The sequence below is a fragment of the Oncorhynchus nerka genome, linkage group LG3 (assembly GCF_034236695.1).
Source record: "Oncorhynchus nerka isolate Pitt River linkage group LG3, Oner_Uvic_2.0, whole genome shotgun sequence".
NCBI lineage: Eukaryota > Metazoa > Chordata > Actinopteri > Salmoniformes > Salmonidae > Oncorhynchus > Oncorhynchus nerka.
The window spans coordinates 39160472-39186035 of NC_088398.1; the positions used below are offsets into that span (position 1 = coordinate 39160472).

At 43.9% G+C, this 25564-nt stretch overlaps 2 protein-coding genes across 2 annotated transcripts in view; one reads left to right on the forward strand and one right to left on the reverse strand.

Moving 5' to 3' along the window:
- The window catches only part of LOC115115240 (ly6/PLAUR domain-containing protein 1-like), a 53229-nt gene extending 39683 nt beyond the window's left edge, over positions 1-13546 (forward strand). Inside the window, exon 3 of the mRNA XM_029643738.2 lies at positions 10519-13546. Coding sequence (XP_029499598.1) covers positions 10519-10775 — 257 coding nt within the window. The 3' untranslated portion in view covers positions 10776-13546. The remainder of the gene's footprint in view (positions 1-10518) is intronic.
- A 32-nt stretch (positions 13547-13578) lies between these two features.
- Positions 13579-25564, reverse strand: part of LOC115107728 (G-protein coupled receptor 39-like) — a 68699-nt gene continuing 56713 nt past the window's right edge. Inside the window, exon 3 of the mRNA XM_029631322.2 lies at positions 13579-14782. Coding sequence (XP_029487182.1) covers positions 14280-14782 — 503 coding nt within the window. The 3' untranslated portion in view covers positions 13579-14279. The remainder of the gene's footprint in view (positions 14783-25564) is intronic.

Below are 25564 nucleotides of genomic sequence, written 5' to 3' on the forward strand. Positions count from 1 at the left end.
CGGACCCGACTCAGCGAGGGGCCACTACCTGGAGTTCACCCGCCGTTTCCGGGCTGTGTTCGATCATCCTCCGGAGGGCCGAGCGGCGGGTGAGAGGTTGTTCCATCTCCGGCAGGGGACGAGGAGCGCGCAGGACTTTGTGTTGGATTTCCGGACTTTGGCCGCTGGAGTTGGGTTGAACGACAGGGCCCTGATAGACCATTATAGGTGTAGCCTAAGAGAGGACGTCCACAGGGAGTTGGCTTGTCGAGACACTACACTCAGCTTGGATGAGCTGATCGACATGTCTATCCGGCTAGACCATCTGCTGGCTGCTCGCGGATCTTCTGAAAGGGTCCTGTCAGTTCCACCACCTGCACCCCCCCCCCCCCGCTCCAATCCCGATGGAGCTAGGAGGGGCTGCGTCTAGGGAGACCGGAGGAGGAGGCTCCTCCTGTACCCATTGTGGCTGGAGAAGGCACACTTCCGGTCGGTGCTGGAGGAGTCCATCTGGGAGTCGAGAGGGCAGGCGGAACACTCCTCGGTCACCCCAGGTGAGTCAGCACCACACTCTCCCAGAGCTTCCTGTTGGACACATGTTTTTGTTAATCTGTTTCCTTAAGTTTTCCCCCTCTCTCCAGCATAAGGCGCTAGTCGATTCAGGCGCAGCAGGGAATTTTATAGATCGCGGACTCGCTCAGAGGTTGAGGATTCCGTTAGTTAAGGTAGACCCCCCCCTTCCCCGTGCACTCCTTACATAGTCGACCGTTAGGGTCAGGCCTGGTCAGGGAGGCCACGATTCCTCTGGAGATGATTACGCAGGGGGATCATAAGGAACGGATTAGTCTGTTCCTTATCGATTCACCTGCATTTCCGGTGGTACTAGGGATTCCCTGGCTGGCTATTCACAATCCTAAACTTTCGTGGAGACAGGGAGCTCTCCAGGGGTGGTCTGATGAGTGTTCAGGCAGGTGTTTAGGAGTTTCCATCGGTGCGACAATGGTGGAGAGTTCAGACCAGGTTTCTACCGTGTGCATTCCTGCTGAGTATGCCGATTTGGCTATCGCCTTACTGAAGGCGACCCTATTACCACCCCATCGACAGGGGGATTGCGGGATAAACCTCCAGGTAAACGCTGCACTCCCCATGAGTCATGTGTATCCGTTGTCCCAGGAGGAGACGTTGGCTATGGAGACATATGTCATGGAGGCTCTGGTACAGGGGTACATTCGGCCCGCCATGTCACCCGTCTCCTCGAGTTTCTTTTTCGTGAAGAAAAAGGAGGGTGGTTTGCGTCCGTATATTGATTATCGAGGTCTAACTTCCATCATTGTGGGTTTTAGTTACCCACTACCTCTCATCGCTATGGCTATCTTTCAATCCTTTGTTAATGAGATTCTCAGAGACCTGCACGGACAGGGTGTAGTGGTGTATATTGACGACATCTTGATCTACTCCGCTACACGCGCCGAGCATGTGTCTCTGGTGCGCAAGTTTCTTGGGCGACTGCTGGAGCATGACCTGTATGTGAAGGCAGAGAAATGTGAAATGTGAACATTTCCTTCCTGGGTTATCGCATTTCCACCTCGGGGGTGGTAATGGAGGGGGATCGCGTCAAGGCCGTGCGTAATTGGCCACCATGGTAAAGGAGGTGCAGCGGTTCTTAGGGTTTGCCAATTACTACCGGAGGTTTATCCGGGGCTTTGGCCAGGTGGCGGCCCCTATTACCTCACTGCTGAAGGGGGAGCCGGTGCGTTTGCAGTGGTCAGCAGAGGTGGACGGAGCGTTCCGCCGTTTGAAGGTGCTATTCACCGAAGCACCAGTGTTGGCGCATCCGGACCCTTCTTTGGCATTTATAGTTGAGGTGGACGCATCCGAGGCTGGGGTTGGAGCTGTGCTCTCCCAGTGCTCGGGTACGCCACCGAAGCTCCGCTCCTGTGCTTTTTTTCCGAAGAAGCTCGGGCCAGCGGAGCAGAATTATGATGTGGATGATAGGGAGTTGTTGGCCATGGTTAAGGCTCTGAAGGTGTGTTGACACTGGCTTGAGGGGGCTAAGCACCCTTTTCTCATCTGAACTGACCATCGTAACCTGGAGTATATCCGATCAGCTAGGAGACTGAATCCTAGTCAGGCAAGGTGGGCCATGTATTTCACCCGATTTCGTTTTACGATCTCGTATCGACCAGGTTCCCTCAATACTAAGGCCGACGCGCTGTCCCGCCTATACGACACTGATGACCGGTCCATCGATCCTACTCCCATGTTTCCGGCTGCCAAGCTGGTAGCACCGGTAGTATGAGAGGTGGACACGGACATCGAGCGGGCACAGTGCCCGGAGGGTCGTAGGTACGTGCCGCTCGCTGTTCGTGATCAATTGATTTGATGGGCACATTAAAGCGTTTTCCCGTTCATTTCGCTCTCTGCATCTGACTCCTCACTCATTTCACTCACCCGGCGTTACAGTATATCCTGGAAAATTCTGGTAAATTGGGCAAAAGGGGTCTTATTTAGAGCATGCAAGTTATGTCCATACTCATTAAAGATGATGAGTTTAACAGTTACTATGACCCATCTGCCATCCTGTGAAGATGTGGATTCTAGAATATCGCCTTTAAACTTGTGGATTAGCGTCAAAACACCAGCCGAACAGTTTAATCCGTGACTGAAATAGGCCATGTCTCCCCAGTGTGACTTCCAAAACTTCAAGTCACTTTCACACTAATGAGTTTCCTGAACAAAGACAAAATATCTGTTGATGCGTTTACAATATAAAAGTAAGGCTTTCCTTTTTGTAAGATCTCTCAAACCCCTAGAATTTAGGCTAACGATATTGAGTGAGTTGACAACAAATTCCTGCATTACAAAATAAAGAGACACAAACTGGACAACATATGTAGTAATGTGAAGAATAAAACAAACAGTAAACCTTGAGAGGGTTACTCCGACGGAAAACTACGCTCAGTTGAGGTAGCGGTAGTTAACAGTATAACAAATCACTTAAAAAGAAAATTTGGTTGGCAAGTGTTCATAAATTGTAGTCAAACGGTAAATGTACTTGTGACAGTACAGTAAATATACTCTTGGCAGTACTCACAATTGTGGTTCATGTCATCAGAGTTAACCAGTAATCTTTCTTCCTTCGATGAACGCGTGACAGCCCTTGAACCCTGCCTTCTTTCCCTCTTGTTGTGCTTTCTGTATAAGCGGCCACAGTTTCTCCGTGGCTGTCTGATCCTGCGGCATCAGAGCCTCTTTGATCCTGAGCTTCTTCTCATCCAGAAACTTGTTCCCCTTGGCCATTTTCCAGACGATGTCCCTATAGTGGCGATTAGTGAAGCGTAGGATGACATTGCGAGGGGCTCCATCAGATCTTCGTTTCCCAAGTTGATGTACCATGTCAATCACGCCTCTTAGCTTGTCTTTGATGCACGGAGCCACCTTTCCCAGGATATTGATGACTGATTCCCTAATGTCCTCTCTCTCTACCTCTATTACACCTTGGATTTTCAGATTCCACCTGCGAGAGTACTGTTGAAGTTCATCTACATTCTCACGCAGCTCATTATTTTGCGATTGCAGTTTCTTCAGCTCGTTCTCTAGGAATGCTATATTTTCCTTGTTCTCGCTCACAACTGTGTGAAGCTGACAGACAGTCTCTGACAAATGATCAATCTTCTTTGATGTTTCTTCGGTAGCCACCTCTATGATGGACACTTTGGAGAATGTAGCGTCTTGTTTTGTAGTCAGTGTCTGGATTGCAAAGAAAAGTTCAGACATGGAAATGTCCTCTTCCACTTTTTTCTCCACTATATTTTTAATTGGGGTTTGAGGTAAAGAGGTTGCAAGGATCTCATCCTGGTCCGTCTTGTTCTTTCTCTTGCTTGAGCTAGTGGCATCTTGTGTATCCATGCTGCTCTGGCTCTCGTCGTAGCTGGCATGCCTGCCGTGTTCTGTGAGGCTTGGATATTCCATCTTCTGTTGTCTTTCTGTCGTGTTCTTCCCATTCAATTTGACAAAAAATGTACTCTAAACTTGCTATATGTAGCTAAAACAAGTTATAGTTAGTTTCTTGCTACATTGAGAGTGTTAGGTTCTAAATAAAGAGAGTAAAAACTTGTGGATGACTAGTAATGCTCAAATCAAGTTTATTCACCCAATGGGTGAGACAGTTGAACAGACTAAGACATTCACACAAGTACTGGTATTTAAACCTTCTTCCCATGCTAAGTCTCCTCCTTGCACATTTGGACAGCCAATACATCTCTGTTATTGGACAGGACTTTAGTGATGCATGTTCTTTCTCACTTCATCTGACCTGACCTCAGCTAAAATTCTTCACTCCTCCCGAACTCACAGCTATCCTGATGTGTGTACCATGGTAGCTAGTACATTGAAATAAATATGTTTTTTTCGTCACTACCAGCCATGGTAGTGATCAAAAAACATGCTATTTTTTTATTGTACTAGCTACCATGTTACATCTTTGTAAGGGAGGGTGGTAAATGCTAGCTAGTGTTAACCCATGGATGACAAATCTAGATAGCTAAGCCCTGGCACAATCTCAACATGTTTTCCAATTCGGTCAATAAACGTTACAAAATCGTCAAACTCATGACACATTTAATTAACAATGTTATTTCACTATTTTGAGACTTACATTGCACTTTTGCACATTACAAACCTTTAGGTTTGTTGGGTTGGGTTGTTGGCTAGGTTAGGTTGTGTTTCGGAGGATGCATGGCTCTCGACCTTCGCCTCTCCCGAGTCCGTACGGGAGTTGCAGCGATGAGACAAGACTGTAACTACTACCAATTGGATACCATGAAATCGGGGGGTAAAATATATCTCTTTTTTTTTTAAAGAGCGTCTGCTAAATGACAAAAATGACTATATGTAAATATCTATTGTTGCCTCTTACAAGCCAAATTGTAAACATCAGATGTGATAATTAAGTTTACTTGGTACTCAGAATGGCACTGCAATGGGATAGCTGCCGTTTTACAGGCTCCTGACCAATTCTGCTATTTTTTTCTGATCTTAACTTATTTTGTACATAATGTTTCCGGCCATCGTTTTCTATGACCGAAAAGAGTTTCTGGACATCAGAACAGAGATCACTAACCTCGATTTGGATGAAGATTCATACTTCAATGAGTTGGCGGTGCTGGACATACTGCTCACCCCGGACCAGGCCTAAATCCCAAAGACTTGGAAAAGGAAAAGACAACGTAAGAGATGCCTACATACTGGCACCCTGATGAAACTACTTTGCAGAGTAAATAGTCCTCTCTCTACCCTGCGTTCTATTGGCAAACATAAAATCACTGGAGATTAAACTGGATGAGCTCCCTTCAATAGTATCCAATCAATAGGACCTATGTTTCTCAGAGTCGTGGCTGAACAAGGACATGGATAATATACATCTAGTTGATTTTTCTATTCATCATCAAGACCATACAGCAGCTTGGAGTATGGTTAGGGAGAGGGGTATGTCTGTTAACAACAGCTGGTGCTCGCTCTGTAATATTATAAGGAAGTCTTGTAGTTCTGTTCGCTGGATTTAGAATATCGCATGATAAGCTGTAGACCATACTATTTACCAAGAGGGTTTTCATCTATATTTTTCATAGCAGTCTATTTATCCCCACAAACTGATGCTGGCATTAAGATTGCACTCAACGAACTGTATAGGGCCATAAGCAAACAAACAAATAAATGCTCATCCATTTCTACCAGCATGTCAACTGTGCAACTAGAGGAGACAAAATGTAGATCACCTTTACTCCACACACAGAAATGCATACTAAGCTCTCCCTCACCCTCCATTTCCCCAAAACTCTATCCCCCTGATTCCTGCATAAAAGCAAATACTCAAACAGGAAGTGCCATTAACGCCCTCAATACAGAAGTGGTCAGATGAAGAAGATGCTAAGCTACAGGACTGTTTCGTTGGCACAGACTGGAATATGTTTCGACATTCATCCAATGGCATTGAGGAGTTTACCACATCTATCACCAGCTTAAGTAATAGGTGCATGGACAACATCATTCCCACAGTGACCGTACGTACATATTGTCACGCCCTGACCATAGAGAGCTGTTTATTCTCTGTTGGTTGGGGCGTGATAGTGACTAGGGTGGGTCATCTAGGTGATTAATGGTTTATGTTGGCCTGGTATGGTTCCCAATCAGAGACAGCTGTTTATCGTTGTCTCTGATTGGGGATCATATTTAGGTAGCCATTTCCCCATTGTGATTTGTGGGATCTTGAATATGTATAGTTGCCTAGTAGCACTGTTAGCGTCACGTTTTGTTTGTGCTTTATTGTTTTGTTTGGTGAGTTTCGATTTATTAAAATATGTGGAACTCTATGCACGCTGTGCCTTGGTCTGATCATTATGACGAACATGACACATATCCCAACCCGAAGCCATGGATTATAGGAAACTTCCACACTGAGCTAAAGGCTAGAGATGCCACTTTCAAGGAGCGGAACAATCCAACTACACCGGCTCTGATGCTCATCGGATGTGTCAGGGCTTGCAAATTATCACGGATTACAAAGGGAAACCCAGCCACAAGCTTCCCAGTGACGTAAACCTACCAGACGAGCTAAATGCCTTCTATGCTCGCTTCGAGGCAAGCAACACTGAACCATGCATAAAAGCACCAGCTGTTCCAGACGACTGTATGATCACGCTCTCCATAGCTGATTTGAGTAAGCTTTAAACAGGTTAACATTCACAAGGTTACAGAGCTAAACGGATTACCAGGATGCGTACTCAGAGCATGCTCTGACCAATTGGCAAGTATCTTTTCAACCTCTCCCTGACCCCATTTGTAATACCTACATGTTTCAAGCAAAGCACCATAGCATGCCCAAGCACACCAAGGTAACCTGTCTAAATGACTTTGAAATGCTTTGAAACAGCCTAGACCCACTCCAATTCGTATACCGCCCAAACAGATCCACAGATGACACAATCTCTAATGCACTCCACAATGTCCTCTCCCACCTGGACAAGAGGAACACCTATGCGAGAGTGCTGTTCATTGACTACAGTTCAGCACCATTGTGTCCTCCAAGCTCATCACTAAGCTAAGGAAAACACATCCGCAACACTGACCCTCAATACGGTGGGCCCTCAGAGGTGCATGCTTAGTCCCCTCCTGTACTCCCTGTTCACCCATGACCGCGTGGTCAGGCATGACTCCAACACCATCAGCCTATAGGGAGGAGGTCAGAGACCTGGCAATGTGGTGCCAGGAAAACAACCTCTCCCTCAACGTCAGCAAGACAAAGGAACTGATCGTGGACTACAGGGAATGGAGGGCTGACCACGACCCCGTTTACATTAACTGGGCTGTGGTGGAGTGGGTCGAGAGCTTCAAGTTCCTCAGTGTCCACATCACTAAAGATCTAGCATGGTCACATACACCAACACAGTTGTGAAAAGGGCACAACAACGCCTATTCCCCCTCAGAAGGCTAAAACGATTTGGTATGGGCCCTCAGATCCTCAAAAAAGTTTTACAACTGCATCACTGTGAGCATCTTAACAGGCTGCATCATCACTTGGTATGGCAACTGCTTGGCATCCGACTGCAAGGCGCTACAGAGGGTAATGTGTACAGCCCAGTACATCGCTGGGGCCGAGCTCCCTGCCATCCAAGAGGGCCCTAGAAATTGTCAAAGACTCCAGCCACCCAAGTCATAGACTGTTCTCTCTGCTACCGCATGGCAAGCGGTACCGATGCACCAAGTCTGGAACCAACAGGACCCTGAACAGCTTCTACCCCCAAAGCCATGAGACTGATAAATAGTTAAATAGTTAACCAAATAGCTATTCGGACTGCATTGACCCTTTTTGCACTAACTTTTTTGACTCTTCACATATGCTGCTGCTACTGTTTATTATACTATATATCCTATTGGCTAGTCACTTTATTCCTAGTTATATTTACATATTTACCTCAATTACCTCATACCGCTGCACATTGACATGGTACTTGTACCCTGTGCCAAGTTATCATTACTCATTGTGTATTTATTTTTCATTTCATTATTACATTTAATTCATTTTCTATTATTTCTCTATTTTCTTTCTCTGCATTGTTGGGAAGAGCCAGTAAGTCTACACCTGTTTATGAAGCATATGACAAGTTACATTTAATTTAAGCTATTGTCTTTCATTTAAGTACAGTGTTCCACGACCTGAAAGCTTTGCGTGTTACAAACACTCAGAGTCTTTGTGGCGTGCCAGGATATCCATCCCCTCGCATTTAGCCCACAAAGCCATAATGTTGTAGGCTATACTTACTCTGTTCACAATTGATAGTTTGATACCAGTTGGGAAGAGATAAGTGGAATTACAATATTGTCTTTGTAAATGGGACACCAACTGTAAACAATTTCTTTATGACACTGTTCTCCGTGTTGAGTTAAGCCTCTCCCTTTAACTGCATTTCATGCTTTGCTTTGCATGTCCTGTTGTCACTGGTTATTCACATACACTATACTGTATATACAAAAGTATGTGGACACCCCTTCAAATTAGTGGATTTGGCTATTTCAGCCACACCTGTTGCTGACAAGTGTATAAAATCGAGCACAAAGCCATGAAATCTCCGTAGACAAACATTGGCAGTAAAATGGCATTACTGAAGTGCTCAGTAACTTACAACGTGGCCCGTCATAGGATACCACCTTTCCAACAAGTCAGTTCATCAAATGTCTGCCCTGTTAGAGCTGCCCTGGTCAACTGTAAGTGCTGTTATTGTGACGTGGAAACGTCTAGGAGAAACAATGGCTCAGCTGTGAAGTGCTAGACTACACAAGCTCACAGAACGGGACCGCCGAGTGCTGAAGCGCATAGCGCATAAAAAATAGTCAGTCCTCAGTTGCAACTCTTACTACCGAGTTCCAAACTGCCTCTGGAAGTAAGGCCAGCACAAGAACTGTTCATTGTGAGCTTCATGAAATGGGTCTCCATGGCCGAGCAGCAGCACACAAGCCTACGATCACCATGTGCAATGATAAGTGTCGCTGGAGTTGTGTAAAGCTCGCTACCATTGGACTCTGGAGCAGTGGAAATGCGCTGTTTTTCATAATTTGGGCTAGGCCCCTTAGTTCCAGTGAAGGGAAATCTTAATGCTACGATTCTGTGCTTCCAACTTTGTGGCAACAGTTTGTTGAAGGACTTTTCCTGTTTCAGCATGACAATGCCCCCCATGTACAAAGAAGGGGCCATACAGAAATGGTTTATCGAGAACGGTGTGGAAGAACTTAACAGGCCTGCACAGAGCCCTGACCTCAACCCCGTCGAACACCTTTGGGATGAATTGGAACGCTGACTGCGAGCCAAGCTTAATCGGCCAACATCAGAGCCCGACCTCACTAATGCTCTTGTGGCTGAATGGAAGCAAGTCCCCACAGCAATGTTCCAACATCTAGTGGAAAGCCTTCCCAACTCCATATTAATGACCATGATTTTGGAATGAGATTTTCGACAAGCAGGTGTCCACATACTTTTGGTCATTTAGTGTAAGTATCACTCTCAGACTCAGCAAATTTTCGTCTTCCCTGTATTGTATGCCACAGGTCTACATGTACATTGCACTCTAAATGATAAGCACTGCCACACCCAATGTACTCTCACAATATGATTACACTACAGCAGACTATCTGTAGAAAATTCATACTCTGCAAAATTCTTAACATAATCATTCTCAAGAGCCCGATATCTTGAACATAACAGAAATTCGGTGGCCTTGAGAACCTTCATGCAAAACCAATGGACACGGCCACGGGTAATAATCTTCAAGAGAATCAACTCGAAGGCATACGAATACATAGCCATCCAGGTGATTATAGGTGCATACCTTGTAATTGTAATTTTCATAGACTGACTTTTATCTCAGAATGATGACTAATGCATCTTCTGTGACTCAGGAGGACCACCTTCTGCTATTGTGCGTTTGGTAACAAGGTACTGAAGAGGGCATACATTACCTGACTCCATTACTTGGTAATTGGTTTTCTTTGTGGAGACACAGCTTGTAGATTCACTATGGGATCACTGAATTAGTAAAGAAGCTCTCAAGAGTCTCAACTTGACCACGCCGTCTAGTTGGAGTGCCCTGGATACATGTTTTAGTTATGCCACACACTGTACATAGAGATTGGGAAATCGATCGATGGACGATTTTCCAAATGTTCATTAATGTCTAACACCAGATCTAATAACTTGTCTGTGCACTGTATGGCTGTATTACAATGTATTCATTATTAGAACTCCTCTAATAAACCACACATTTTAGGTGTAGATTTACTTTCCATAAACAATCACACAGACATACACAGACTGCCTGATTCAAACTGTATTTTATTTTCACGTCTTCCCGACCAGCCCGGTTCCAGCAACTATGGTGGATGGCTAACCAAGCCCACAGTGTAGTACAGCTCAGCTTACCTCAGAGGTGTGTTATAAGTATCTTGGCACACAGTATCTAATGGCGATGTTTCTGTCCTTTTTTTCAGGAAAACACTACCGCAAGTCCTGTGCCTCGTCTGGTGCCTGCCTCATCGCCTCCTCTGGCTACCAGCAGTTCTGCACGGGGAAACTCAACTCAGTGTGCATCAGCTGCTGCAACACACCCCTCTGTAATGGACCGCGTCAGAAGAAACAGAGTTCCAGAAAAAGAGTTCCCTCTGCTGCCTCGTCTCTAATCCCACCACACAGCCTCGCCCTCATTTGTATTCCCTTCCTCCTGCACCCATCCTCCATATTCTGCTGACAGAGCCTATGATTGGCTGGTTTGGTCTCATCAAGACTGTCGTCCAGCTTTTGGACTCAGCCTGTGTTTCAGTGAAAGGTTTCCCAGCCTGTACGGTGTCCATATCTTTAATGGATGTGTGACACTTTCCTAACATGGACACCGTATTTAGAAAATGTCCTAATATGGACAGTAACTTGGGGTCTAAAGGCATTGACTGAAATGAGGTATTGATCCTGACAAATATGTTTATCGAGTGAGTCAGGTGCACCACATGTTTGATAGACAATAGGCAGGTTAACCAATGACCCAAGTTTATTTGACAAAAGCAAGCTATGTGTAATGGAAACGGAAGATATAGATCGACAACATTTTTATCCATTTGACAGGGGTGTATTTAACTTTTGCTGAACTTTCCTTATTGCTACAATGATGATGGAAACAGTGTTTTTTTAAATAAATGCTGATTGCCACCAGTCAAAAGTTTGGACAGACCTACTCATTCCAGGATTTTTCTTTATTTTTACTATTTTCTACATTGTAGAATAATAGTGGACACATCAAAACTATGAAATAACACATAGAATCATGTGGTAACCAAAAAAGTGTTAAACAAATCAACATATATCTTCAATTTGAGATTCTTCAATGTAGCCACCATTTGCCCTGATGACAGCTTTTTGCACCCTCTTGACATTCTCTCAACCAGCTTCATGAGGTAGTTACCTGGAATGCATTTCAATTTTAACAGGTGTGCCTTGTTAAAAGTTAATTTGTGGAATTTCTTTCCTTCTTAATGCATTTGAGCCAATCAGTTGTGTTGTGACAAGGTAGAGTTGGTATACAGAAGATAACCCTATTTGGTAAAAGCCCACGTCCATATTATGGCAAGAACAGCTCAAATAATCAAAGAGAAACAACAGCCCATTGTTAATTTAAGACATGAAGGTCAGTCAATGCGGAGCATTTCAAGAACTTTGAAAGTTTCTTCAAGTGCAGTCGCAGAAACCATCAAGCGCTATGATGAAACTGGCTCTCATGAGGACCGCACAGGAATGGAAGACTCAGAGTTACATCTGCTACAGAGGATAATATCATTAGAGTTACGAGCCTCAGAAATTGCAGCCCAAATTAATGCTTCATAGAGTTCAAGTAACAGACACATCTCAACATCAACTGTTCAGAGGAAACTGTGTGAATCATGTCTTCATGGTTGAATTGCTGCAAAGAAACCACTACTAAAGGACACCAATAAGAAGAAGAGACTTGCTTAAGCCAAGAAACATGAGCAATGGACATTAGACCGGTGGACATCTGTCGTTCGGTCTGATGACTCCAAATTTGAGATTTTTGGACTCATCCACTCTGTCTCTGTGAGACGCAGAGTAGGTGAATGGATGATTTCCACATTTGTGGTTCCCACCGTGAAGCATGGAGGAGGAGGTGTGATGGCGTGGAGGTGCTTTGCTGGTTACACTGTCAGTGATTTATTTAGAATTCAAGGCACACTTAACCATGGCTACCACAGCATTCTGCAGCGATACGCCATCCCATCTGGTTTGAGCTTAGTGGTTTGAGCTTATCATTTATTTTTCAACAGGACAATGACCAACACGCTTCCAGGCTGTGTAAGGGCTATTTGACCAAGAAGAAGAGTGATGGAGTGCTGCATCCGATGACCAGGCCTCCACAATCCCCCGACCTCAACCCAATTGAGATGGTTTGGGATGAGTTGGACCGTGGAGTGAAGGAAAAGCAGCCAACGGGGGCTCAGCATATGTGGGAACTCCTTCAAGACTGTTGGAAAAGCATTCCAGGTGAAGCTGGTTGAGAGAATGCCAAGCGTGTGCAAGGCTGTCATAAAGGCAAAGGGAGGCTACTTTGAGGAATCTCAAATATAAAATATATTTTGATTTGTTTAACACTTTTTTGGTTAGAACATGATTCCATATGTGTTATTTCATAGTTTTGATGTATTCACTATTATTCTGCCATGTGTAAAATAGTAAAAATAAAGAAAAATCCTTGAACTAATAGCTGTGTCCAAACTTTTGACTAGTACTGTATGCTGGGCACATGATGTCATCGCATTACTTTAAAGCTCCACTCCACGTTTAGTTCTAAATGCCAACTGCTTGCAACAACACAAAATACTATAAAATGAATGTTTCTTTGCAGGACAAGGATTGTCCTGACTTTCACAAATGCCTGAATTGCTTTGCCTTGCTTTTCTTGCCCTGCTGGCAAGTTTTACCATCCAATTATTTCAGATCTACATTAGTGTAAGTTTCACCATGGCATGGACGGTGGCAGTACGTTGGCACATGATAGTTATTATAATATGGCAAATATTAGTAAATGATTTCATTTTATCAATGTTGCTGGCTTTTTCAAGCCTACCTGAGAAATTAAACAGATAGGTGGGAGGGCATACTGGCTGTCGCCAAATTATTAATGCGCTATTTGCCTAAATGTGTAATAGAATCACTTAAACCACATTTTATTCGACAATGTAGGTTTTTGCAACAAAAAAATTTTTTTTTAGGTGTGACATCACTATGTACAGCTGTTTTTATTGACACAAGATAGTTAATTGGAAAAAGTAACAGGCAATTGTCACATGTATTTTCTATGCAGACTTTCTAAATGTCAACAAAAAAAATCACTGGACAAGTTAATGGAAACATAGCTGTTGACTGGCCAACTGAGGGCACTAGAAGGTAATATGTACATTTATAGATGAACTGGATGAGGTATATTTGTACAGTAGATGAAATGGAGTACAGAGACAAAAGATGAAGAAAAACACAAATAACACAACAGAGGAAGTGACCATTTTTAATGTTAAAATAATGATGCTGATACTGTAGTGATGAAACATAAATTACATTTGTCTTGAGATCAAATCATATGCACTGGGTCCAATTTAGTAAGTGGTCAACTCTGTCAGTGGATGCCATACAAATGAATGGAAAAGTATACTTTGGACACAATGTACAATGCAGACACATGATGAATAATGTTGAGCTTAGTTTTCAGTGGCATCTTAAGTGACTGTGAAAATATGAGTTACAGTAGGGCCAAGAGAAGTGTCATCTCATGTAATGGAAACAAATCACTGTAATTAACACTGTTCAAATATCAAGCTTTTCCAGTGTTCCAGGTATTACAATGTACAGTATGAGATGAAATTGGTAAAAATGTCCAGACTGTTCTTTGACTGGATGTATTACTGTATGTTAGACTCCTCACATATTATGTCTGTAGTGGCACCTCTCTGACAAATCAGCTTGTGGCAGATTGTTGAAATCTGAGTTGGATGACACCCTGTATCCCTCTCCGATGAATTGAATACTGTAATACTGAACACAGCTAAGTGTCTCTCTTTTGGTTCATCTTTCAAAGTCACCTAGAAGTCTTTCTAGACTGTATTGACTCACAACGCCAATTCTACTTCATAACCTCAGTCAAGAAGCATGTTAGAGCACAAGTCAAAACAACTGTCATACGTGTATTTTAATAAACTTATATTTCAGTCTCTTCGGGGATGTTTCCCTTTCCGACTAAATTTGAAAGTGATTCATCGGTTGTGGGGAGGGCCTCCTCAGGGCTGCGAGGGGGAGTGTCCTTAGGACTATGGAAGGTAGTGAATGTAGGCATCTTGAACTCCTTGCTCTGAGTCTGAGTAGACCTGTTGCCACCACCACGACGCAGTGACTTTAGCAGGGGCCGCAGTGAGCGAGCCGAGTTGGCCTCGAAGCTCCTCAGAGTCCGTTTGTTTACGTGCTCGATGGTGAGGCGGCAGCGTAGCACCTGGACGAAGACCTGTCGGAACTGGCGGGAAGAGAGGTTGTACAGGAAGGGGTTGAGCACGGAACTAAGGTAGAAGAAGGTGTCGGCCACAGGGTGCAGCACCACATAGTTGCGGAAGTAGGACATGGTCCAGCTGGACTTGGGCACGGCGGCAGTCATCAGGCGACGCACCTGGTTGGGCAGCCAGCACACGGTAAGGGAGCCCACGATTAAACCTGAGAAAGAGGGAGGGGGAGCGAGAGAGAGAGGGAAGGAAGGAAAGAGAAAAAGTAATTAAGAATATTTGATAATGGTAGTAGGGGGCAGTGGAACACACCTGGGTTAAAATATATGCATATTAAGTATTTGTTATTTAAATACTTGTTTTCTGTGTATTTTCAAATAAAGTGACTAAATCAGCTACTTCTATTTGAAGTGTTTGAAAGTATTTTCAAATAACTTCCTATAAATAGCAAGAACTATTTTCAAATACTTATTTACAAATATATTATTTCAAATACCACCTAGAAGACCTGGGTTCAAATGCATGGGGCGTTTAAATATTTCATATTTTAAAATACACTGAGTGTGGCAAATAAACCTGATAGATATCTTGCAGCTCCCACAAAACAAATAATAATTTTTAATTTTTTAAAGATAAAGATACAAAGCGGTAATTAGAAACCACAACAAAATGACAATTTTAAAAGCTAGAAAAATGTATATAAATCAGAATTAAACAACAGTTGGACTGTTCCTATAGCCTTCTTAGACTCAACAACTCTGAAGCAATTATCAGCAGACAAAAAATAATGAATAAAAACAGAGATCACCCAAGAATAAATATTAGATGCTGTTAAAACAGTTGCATGGAGAAAAGCACCAGGAATTAATGGCTTTCCCATAGAATTCTATTAAGTAATTTGGGTCAAAGTAGCCCCCCTACTTACATATGACAACACGTCACTCAATTCAGTACTACCTAGTTCCATGTATCAAACAGTTAATTCAGTCAAATTAAAACCAGGAAAATCTGGAGTCCTCTGCTGATTAAAGACCCACAAGATGAAAAAATTGTGACAAAATAATAACAAAGATTAAAAGCAATAGAATTGCAAACGTCACACCAGACTTCATATACACTACCGTTCAAAGTTTGGGGTCACTTAGACATTTGGCATTAAAATAACATCAAATTGATCAGAAATACAGTGTAGACATTGTTAATGTTGTAAATGACTATTGTAGCTGGGAACAGCAGAATGTTTATGGATGATCTACATAGGCACACAGAGGCCCATTATCAGCAACCATGTTAGCTAATCCAGGTTTATCCTTTTAAAAGGCTAATTGATCATTAGAAAACCCTTTTGCAATTATGTTAGAACAAGCTGAAAACTGTTGTTCTGATTAAAGAAGCAATAAAACTGGCCTTCTTTAGACTAGTTGAGTATCTGGAGCATCAGCATTTGTGGGTTCGATTACAGGCTCTAAATGGCCAGACACAAAGAATTTACTTCTGAAACTCGTCAGTCTATTGTTGTTCTGAGAAATGAAGGCTATTCCATGCAAGAAATTGCCAAGAAACTGAAGATCTTGTACAACGCTGTGTAGTACTCCCTTCACAGAACAGCACAATCTGGCGCTAACCAGAATAGAAAGAGGAGTGGGAGGCCCCAGTGCGCAACTGAGCAAGAGGACAAGTACATTATAGTGTCTAGTTTGAGAAACAGAAGCCTCACAAGTCCTCAACTGGCAGCTTCATTTAATAGTACCCGCAAAACACCAGTCTCAACGTCAACAGTGAAGAGGCGACACCGGGATGCTGGCCTTCTATGCAGAGTTCCTCTGTCCAGTGTCTGTGTTATTTTGCCCATCTTAATCTTTTCTTTTTATTGGCCAGTCTGAGATATGGCTTTTTCTTTGCAACTCTGCCTAGAAGGCACGCATCCCAGAGTCGCCTCTTCACTGTTGACGTTGAAACTGGTGTTTTGCGGGTACTATTTAATGAAGCTGCCAGTTGAGGACTTGTGAGGCATCTGTTTCTCAAACTAGACACTCAGTTGACTAACTGTAGCCCGTCTGTTGCTCTGCACAACTCATGTCAGCCTACTTTGCCTTCTTTCATCAATGACCCATTTTCGACCACTGGCCTGCCATTGGCTGGATGTCCTTTGACCATTCTAGATACACACAGGAATCAGTTGAGCGAGAAAACCGTACCCCGTTCAAAGGCACTTTAATAGTTTGTCTTGCCCATTCACCCTCTGAATATCACACATAACAATCCATGTCTCAATTGATTGATGTGGATTTAACAGGTGACATCAATAAGGGATCATAGTTTTAACCTGGATTCACCTGGTTAGTCTGCCATGGAAACATCAGGTGTTCCTAACGTTTTATACACTCAGTGTACATGCCTATACTTTCCAAATGTATTTCCAAATACATTCCAATACTCAACTACTTGTATTCTAAATGAAATATCCAAATACTGTACTTACTCTGAAATGTCATTGAAATACCCAAAATAGTATTTCAACCCAGGTCAGTGGACTACTGAATAATGCAAATATTTTTGTGTAGATTGGATTTGCATTGCCATCTAAACCAGCGTTGATGCAAATTATATGCTTTCAAGAATACTCAGAAACAATGCCTTTTGTTGGGTGTTTTTGGACATTTTTGTACTGTCTCTTTACATTAACTGATTTAGTTTCCCCTGGTGATTTATATTGATAATTATACTAAGACAAAAACAGCCCTTTGAGATTAAGTGCACTGTTAAAAAAATACAGGTCTGTGCTGTTGTATAAAAAAACACTGCCAGCTAGTCCTTAGGGCAAGGTGATTTCAAATGGCATTTAAATCATTTGTATTTATTTATATTCATATCAGCATTCTACTATTATGAATTGAGGACCGAAATTGAAATGCTGTGAAATTCAAAAAAAGGGAAAACAGAAATGATGGTGTGTGGAGTTATTTTCTTCAGCCCTGTCTCACAGTAAAGTGGAGCTGAGAGTGTAAGAGGTGCAGTATGGGTCGACACTGTGAGGGGTCCATTAGAGAAATTCCCTAAAGGGTAATTAAACTCTCTTACTGTCTCCTTGCTCATTTTATTGAATGTCAGACTACAACAGTACCCATTCTAATGAAAAACATTATACAACAAATGAAGAAAAAACCTAAACAGGGATATATGTATTTTTATCTGATTTATGTTTTCATTAATGGGGCTTTCTTAGCTGGGTGTAACTGAAGTGTAACTGTGCCAGGCAATTATTTTAAAAAGAAAAACCCAGAATAAAGGCAACTGCTGAAAAACATTGTTATGACTAAACATTATCCTTGCCAAAATAAATTAAATGGGATTTTAATAAGAAGTACCAAAACATTTTCTTGGTAGTTCTCAGACTGTAGAAATCCTCTGTGATGATGAGGCACAGGTTTTTGATACATTCCTACCTGGCTAATGTTGTATGTACCTCTTTGGGGAAAACAGTGCTAAATAGGTTCTACACTGCAGGACAAAGTGGCAACAATTTGCTTGATTGTAAAAGAATAACTCCCGCACACATAGTTACGATCCTCATTCATTTATTGGAACACGTTTAAGTATTAAAACAAATAAGTATTAAACAGTCTAACACCTTAAGTGTTGAAATAAATAGTTGAACAATTTAGTTTAACAATTTGCTGACAAACACTTACATGAAGTTGTAGATTCTACAAGACATAACTATTTACACTATTCTTATTACCAGTACATACTCAGCTGCTTATCTAGAAATCCACATGCAAATGGCAGTTCCTGTTGGCTTTGGCTCATACATGTTCTTTGTGCAGACTTGAGTCTATTTGAAAGACGTCATTCAGCAGGTTGATCTTCCATTTACAAACAGAATTCTTCCACAGTGTGAATGCACAATGAGGCAAAGTCATACAGTAATCATGGCTGTGAAGCAGCAAGCTAACCTTCACTTTATCCCTGGGGGAACTATGAAGTAAAGGTTTAGTTTGAATCTACCAACTGTCAGGAATGGGTCTTCAAAAACTCAAGACAGAGAAACTTTAATGTCAAACATACAGTATAGGTTTAGATAATTGGCATCAGCCTGGTGTGTTATGTTTATGCTATAATTGGTGCACAAACCATGAGTTATGGTCTCAGCACATCTATCATATGCTTTAAGCGTCAAACTAAAGTAGACTAAGCTGACAGTTTAGCATGTGGAGGTTACGTAGAGTGGAACAGGGAAACCCAAGAGCAGACTCAGACGAGGGGACTGGGATGAAGTAACCAAGGTATTTATTGAAACACAAGGGGAAGATGGAGTGCAGGCCAGGGGAAGCTTGGGCGGGTTGCAGGAAACCAGGTGCGGAGGCTGAGGCTGGAGCGAGAGGGGTTGAGACAGGGTAAGCAGGTCCTGAGGGGAATCCAAGGGAGCAGTAGAGTGGGGAATCCAGGGCAAAGTAGCAGGATGAGGAGACATGGGACTGGAGACATGGACCAGAGTCAGAGCGGGCAGAACAGTAACGGGGAGGAAAACCGTGTCAGGCAAGGAAAATAGGCACAACAGGATCTAAATAGTAACAAACGGATAGAACCGTAGACTGACTGAGCAGAGATTACGATCTGGCAGTGTGGTAGTAGCAGGACTGAATATTTGTAGAGGTCTTGATTATGGAACGGATTGCAGCTTGTGGGGATCTGCTGACTCCAGCACACCTGTCACTGCCCACACAATCACACACAGAGGGAGAGAGAGAGAGCACTGGGGTGGTGGCAGTTCAAGGAACTGCTGCAGGAGGAGACAGGGGAATGAAGTGAGCCATTTCAGAAAACCTGTCAATAATGGTGAGGATGACAGAGTTACCGTTAGATGGGGGAAGGCCAGTGATGAAGTCCAGAGCTATGTGTGACCAGGGGCGACTGGGTATGGGAAGATGGCGCAGCAGCCCGAAGTGGGTTTAGTGGAGGTTTTGTTCCAAGCACAAACTGAGCAGGCTGAGATACGGGACCCGATCTCCCAGGCAAAGGCGGCATTGATGCAGGTGGATGGCACAATGGCTTCTGGCTCGGTACCCGTGTTGTCGATGGTGAACTGGTGGGAGAGGGCATCAGGCTTGGTATTCTTTGAACCGGGGCGATAAGTGAGTGTGAAATTGAATCTACCAAAGAACAAGGCCCATCTGGCTTCCCGAGAGTTCAAACGTTTGGCGGTCTGGATGTAGGACAGGTTTTTATGGTCATTCCACACGATGAAGGGAGGGGACAGAGCCCTCCAGTCAGTGACGCCATTCCTCAAGAGCCAGCTTAACTGCCAGGTGTTCCCGGTTTCCAATGTCAAAATTCCTCTCTGCAGGTAGGAGCTTACGGGAAAAGAATGCACATGGGTGGTACGTCTGATCAGAAGGATCACATTGAGACAGAACAGCACCTACCCCGGTGTCAGAGGCGTCCACCTCCACGATGAAATGGAGTCCTGGGTCAGGCTAAGGACCGGAGGTGAAGCGACGCTTGAGTTTCAGGAATGTTGCCTCAGCCTCAGGAGTCCAGTGGAATGGGGTGGAGGTGAGAGGGGTGAGAGGTGCAGCCAGACGGCTGTAGTTGCAGAGGAAATGTCTGTAAAAATGTGCAAACCCCAGGAAACACTGTAGCTGCTTCATGTTGGTGGGCGCAGGCCACTCTGTGACTAACATGACCTTGGCGGGGTCCATACATAACTGTCCCTGTCCAATAATATAACCCAGGAAAGACACTGAGGCAGCATGGAACTCACATTTTTCAGCTTTAACAAAAAGCTTATTCTCCAACAGCCGTTGAAGAACTTGGCGAATGTGTTGCTGGCGAGCCTCAGGGTCTTTGTAAATAATCAGGATTTCATCTATATAGACAAAAACGAAGTATCCAATCACATCCCTCAGCACATTATTGACTAGGTTCTGGAAAACAGCCGGGGTGCTAGTAAGACCAAAAGGCATGACCAAATACTCAAAGTGACCCAGTGGTTTGTTGAACACAGTCTTCCACTCGTCCCCGTCTCTTATGCGGACAAGGTGATAGGCATTCCGGAGGTCGAGTTTGGTAAACACCATGGCACCATGGAGAGGGGCAAAAGCAAAGCTGATGAGTGGCAAATGGTACTTGTTCTTTACTGTGATATTATTCAGCCCACGGAAGTCTATGCACGGCCTCAGTGACCCATTCTTCCTTTTCACAAAGAAAAACCCAGCACCCACCGGGGTGGAAGATGGCTTGATGAGTCCTGCAGCCAGAGAATCCTGGATGTACCTCACCATAGCCTCTTCCTTGGGGCAAGAGAGGTTAAATAACCGGCTACTGGGAAGAGGAGCTCCAGGCTGGATGTAAATGGGACAGTTGTACGGCCGATGAGGCGGCAACGACAGGGCATGGTGCTTGCTGAACACAGGAGCTAGATCATGATACTCTGGAGGAACTGATGACTGGTCCGGAGGTTCTGGAATGAACTGGGGCACAGACAAGGCAGGGAGGGGGAAGGGCAGAATGTAGACAATTAGAGAGACAAGATGAACTCCAAGTGTTTACCTTTCCGGCGGTCCTGTCAATTTTTGGGTTATGTAGCTTTAAAAATGGATGGCGAAGAACCAGGGGGGAGTAAGGAGAGTCGATTATGTGGAAACGGATCTTTTCCTGGTGGTTTCCAGAGAGACCTGGGATGACAGGGATGGTTCTCTCAGACACGGGCGAGGAGCTGTCCGTTGAGAGCATTGGTATCAAGCGGTGATACGAGTGGGACAGTGTCCAGGCCCAACACCTCGGTCCAGGAAGCTCCCGTCGGCGCTCGAGTTGATGAGAGCAGATAGAGAAAAGGCCTGGCTCTGACAGACAAGGTCGCCTTCAAGCAAGGGTCTGGGGGAAGATGGGCAGGCGATTTGGCTCAACAGTACACCCCCCACTACTGCCGAGCCCCCTTTTTTGCTGGATGCAGGGAACAAGTGGAGACAAAGTGACCAACCTGGCCACAGTATAGGCAGCTCCTAGCGCCAATTCGCCGCTGCCTCTCCTCTGGAGAGAGACGGGTCCGGCCGAACTGCATGGATTCAGGATCAGGAAGAGCCTTGGAAAGGGATGCAGTCGAAGAAGGAGAACAAGGCGCTGAACAGATGTTATGGTGCATGCAACCCTACATACTCTCTCCCTCCAATGCTCACTGAAACGGTTGTCGATGCCGATAGCGAGAGAGATGAGTTCATCGAGTCTATCAGGCTCATCCCTGGACACCAACTCGTCCTTGATGGTTTCAGTGAGCGCGTTCTGGAATGCTCCCTGAAGAGGCTACCATTTCTGCAGCTCTCACCGGCGAGGGTGCGGAACTCACATACCATCTCAGCAACACTATGGGGGCCTTGATGGAGGGACAGGAGTCGGTTAGCGGCATCCTTACAGATCATACTGTTACGCGGAGTGGAACAGAGAAACCCAAGAGCAGACTCAGATGAGGGGACTGGGATGAAGTAACCAAGGTATTTATTGAAACACAGGGGGAAGATGGAGTGCAGGCCAGGGGAAGCTCAGGCGGGTTGCAGGAAACTAGGTGCGGAGGCTGAGGCTGGAGCGAGAGGGTTTGGGACAGGGTAAGCAGGTCAGGAGGGGAATCCAAGGGAGCAGTACAGTGGGGAATCCAGGGCAGAGTAGCAGGATGAGGAGACGTGGGACTGGAGACATGGACCAGAGTCAGAGCGGGCAGAACTGTAGCGGAGAGGAAAACCGTGTCAGGCAAGGAAAACAGGCAGAACAGGATAACAGGATCAAAATAGTAACAAACGGATAGAACCGTAGACTGACTGAGCAGAGATTACGATCTGGCAGTGTGGAAGTGGCAGGGCTGACTATTTGTAGAGGTCTTGATTATGGAACAGGTTGCAGCTGTGAGGGTTTGCTCTGACTCAGCACACCTATCTCTTCCCACACAATCACACACACAAAGAGAGAGAGAGAGGGAGAGAGCACTGGGGGAGTGGTGGCAGGTTAATGAGACACGGGATGAGCAGTAGAGGGCGTGGCAGGAGTAGATGTAACAGTGGAGGTTAAACTCCAGCCCTGGGTGGTAGTGAGTTTGGACTATTATAGTCTAACTATTCTCTTACCTATGCACATGCTAGTACTGTGTTGAAGATACATTATGTCCAATATCCACACTCAACCATATTTCTAAATCTAAATTAATAATGCTTAGTTACACACCAACAAATGCATCCTGAAGATACAACTTCCTGAAAGTGTTTACTGAATGCATCAAGAACTCAAACTTAACGTGTCGATGGGCACCAATTTCCCAATTGACATCAATTCAAGGAAATCGAAATTGACAAGATCCACACCTCGAGTTACAGACATCGGAGAGGCAAAAAAAAGTATGTATATTTTATTCATTACAAACATGTCTCTAGACAATACATGCCTAAAGGGGTAAACAGAAAACTGATAGGGTAAGTCAAATGGAAACCTCTCAAAGAATATTGAGGATGAATACATGAATAACAAAGCTATTAAATCTGTATTTTCTCCAGTGGTGTTCAAACCTTTTTTTACATCTGGACAAATTTTCACTAGTCCAACTGTAAGAAAATGATGACAAAAACAGCACCATTTTCTGAGTGTATGACTATGCATGAAATATCTCACCATATTACAGTACTATAACCAAGGGGTTTGTGATAATTTGACCATCAATAATTGATCTGCTTCTCTGGCTATTTGTATTGTGCAGACCAAGTTGTTCTTGTGCATGTTGGCCTTTAATTGAAAATGAGCTTAATAATCCCGAGAGGAATTTCTCATTCAACTGTCACGGTTTGGGCCATATAATTTCTATAGACAAATAATGAAGTTACTTTTTAGGCCAGTCATTAGTACTCCATAGCAGCTATTCGTTAGCTACGTAAACTTGATTTGTAATTATTTTCTTGTCAAATGTCAATTTGATCTATAACGATAGATAGGTATATCAGAGACGCATACTACTCAAAATTGGAGCACAGAAAGGTCGGAGTATGAGTCCATATCAAAGTATGCGAAGAGCACGGAGGGCACTTCTCGAATGCGTACTCTGTTTGTTTATGTTTACCTGCCTAATGGCAAGCCCATAATAAGTCAATAATGCTAACTGGCTAGCTACTAGTGCTAGTAGTAGAATTGACATCTATCCTGCATAATATTCGTTTTAGGTCATTTTTACCTGGTAAACTATGGTTAGCTACATTATTACGATTCACATATAGCTTGCTGATAGTTATGAAGTAATACGGTTCCTTTGTGTATATCTTGTTTAGTTTAGTGTTGCCATTGTCCTGGCTGGAAGTAGGTCCAATGAATGAGGAGGCGAAGCGTGAGGAAGTAGGGGGAGTGCGAGTGCTTCTCAAATGTATTGCTTTATGCGTGCTCCACACTCTCGTCCTCACAAGAACAAAATCAAGTGAACATGGTTGTAAAACGCACTCAGAGCATGGGAGTGTGGAGCGCAGTAGTATGCATATTGATCTATGTGAAGTATCAATACCCTAAGCCATAACACCTCACAGACCAGTGAAACAATACAATTTCCATTAACAAGCTCCAATCTGTGCTACCAGCTTCAACTTAGATTTTTCCCAAGCAGAACGAGGAACCATGACGGCCACAGGCCCACTTCCACCGGTCACCGTAAGCCATATTAGCTTGTCTCCAGGCAGAGGCCAATCCATGAGCAGGCCACTGTGACCATAGCATGTTAGCCATAGCAGAGGTCAACCCAATACAGGCTGGACAGGCCACTGCACTCAGCGTCAGCTGATTACCAGCAGGGTCAGTGGCAACAGGGCCAATTGCCTGTCTCAGTCAACGCACAACATGCAGACAGCTAACAAATGCCTTCAGTGGCCTCCCTTCCAAACAATGCAGCAGTGCAACAATGCAGCATTTTAAAATGGAAAGCCTGCACACGGTACTGTATACGCTGCTCTCGTGCTTCATTCCTGCACACGCACATTACTCTCCATACATATGAGACTGGAGCATAGCATATGTCTCAGTTAGACTGCTGAAGGGGTTGTGGGACATGGGAATGCACTACTCTGTGTATGCTTTTGATGGAGCATAATAAATTAAGTTAATTTATATGATTGTGGAGACATTTTTGAATACCAAAGAAGCCTGAGAACCAAATTTTTTTTTCATGGCAAAAACCTTTAACCACTTTGTGTGGAAAATCAACCAGGGGCCTGTCACAATAACCCTTAACAAGACAAGCGCATGACTTGAGGCTTATGAGAAGGACAGAGGGAGAGCTAAAGAAGGAAAGGATTGAGGGAGGGAGAGAGCAGAGAGAGGCTGCAAGAAAGAAAAAGAGGTAGACGGGACGAGATGGAGTGAGAGGAAGAGTGGGAAGGACAGAGATAAAGAGGAGAAACAGGATAACAAGAGAGAAGGAGAATAAAGCCAGTGGAGAGATAATAAAGAGCCAGAGCAAAACACACCACACACTAAGAGCTCTCTATCGGATAGACACAGACAAAAGAGGCCGTGCTTACACTTTTCAGTGGATGATCATTATTGGCGCTATCCACGGGTCCACTGGTTCACATTAGACTAATACAGTCCTGCAGGTGCAGCATTAGAGTCCCGCAGGTGCAGTATACATACAAAGGTGATGAGAACACGACTCTCTGATCTGCTACTCACAAACCAAGCCAAGAGTTCATGGTCCACACAACACAAAAGTATTCACTACCCTACTGCTTTTGAGGAAAGGGTACTAAATGCCAGTTTTCTTCAATTCAAAACAACTGGGGACTTGTGTTAGGCTATAATATATTCAAAATAACCCAGTGCAACCAATTGGTTCATTTCATCCTTATCAAATGGAAGATTCATGACTAGGATCATAAGCAGTTACACACAAATTACTAAAGTGTGGAGTTTGTTGCCCTTGAGCATAATGAACCACTTTTAAATACATTTATTTTACACACACCTTATTACATTTCTG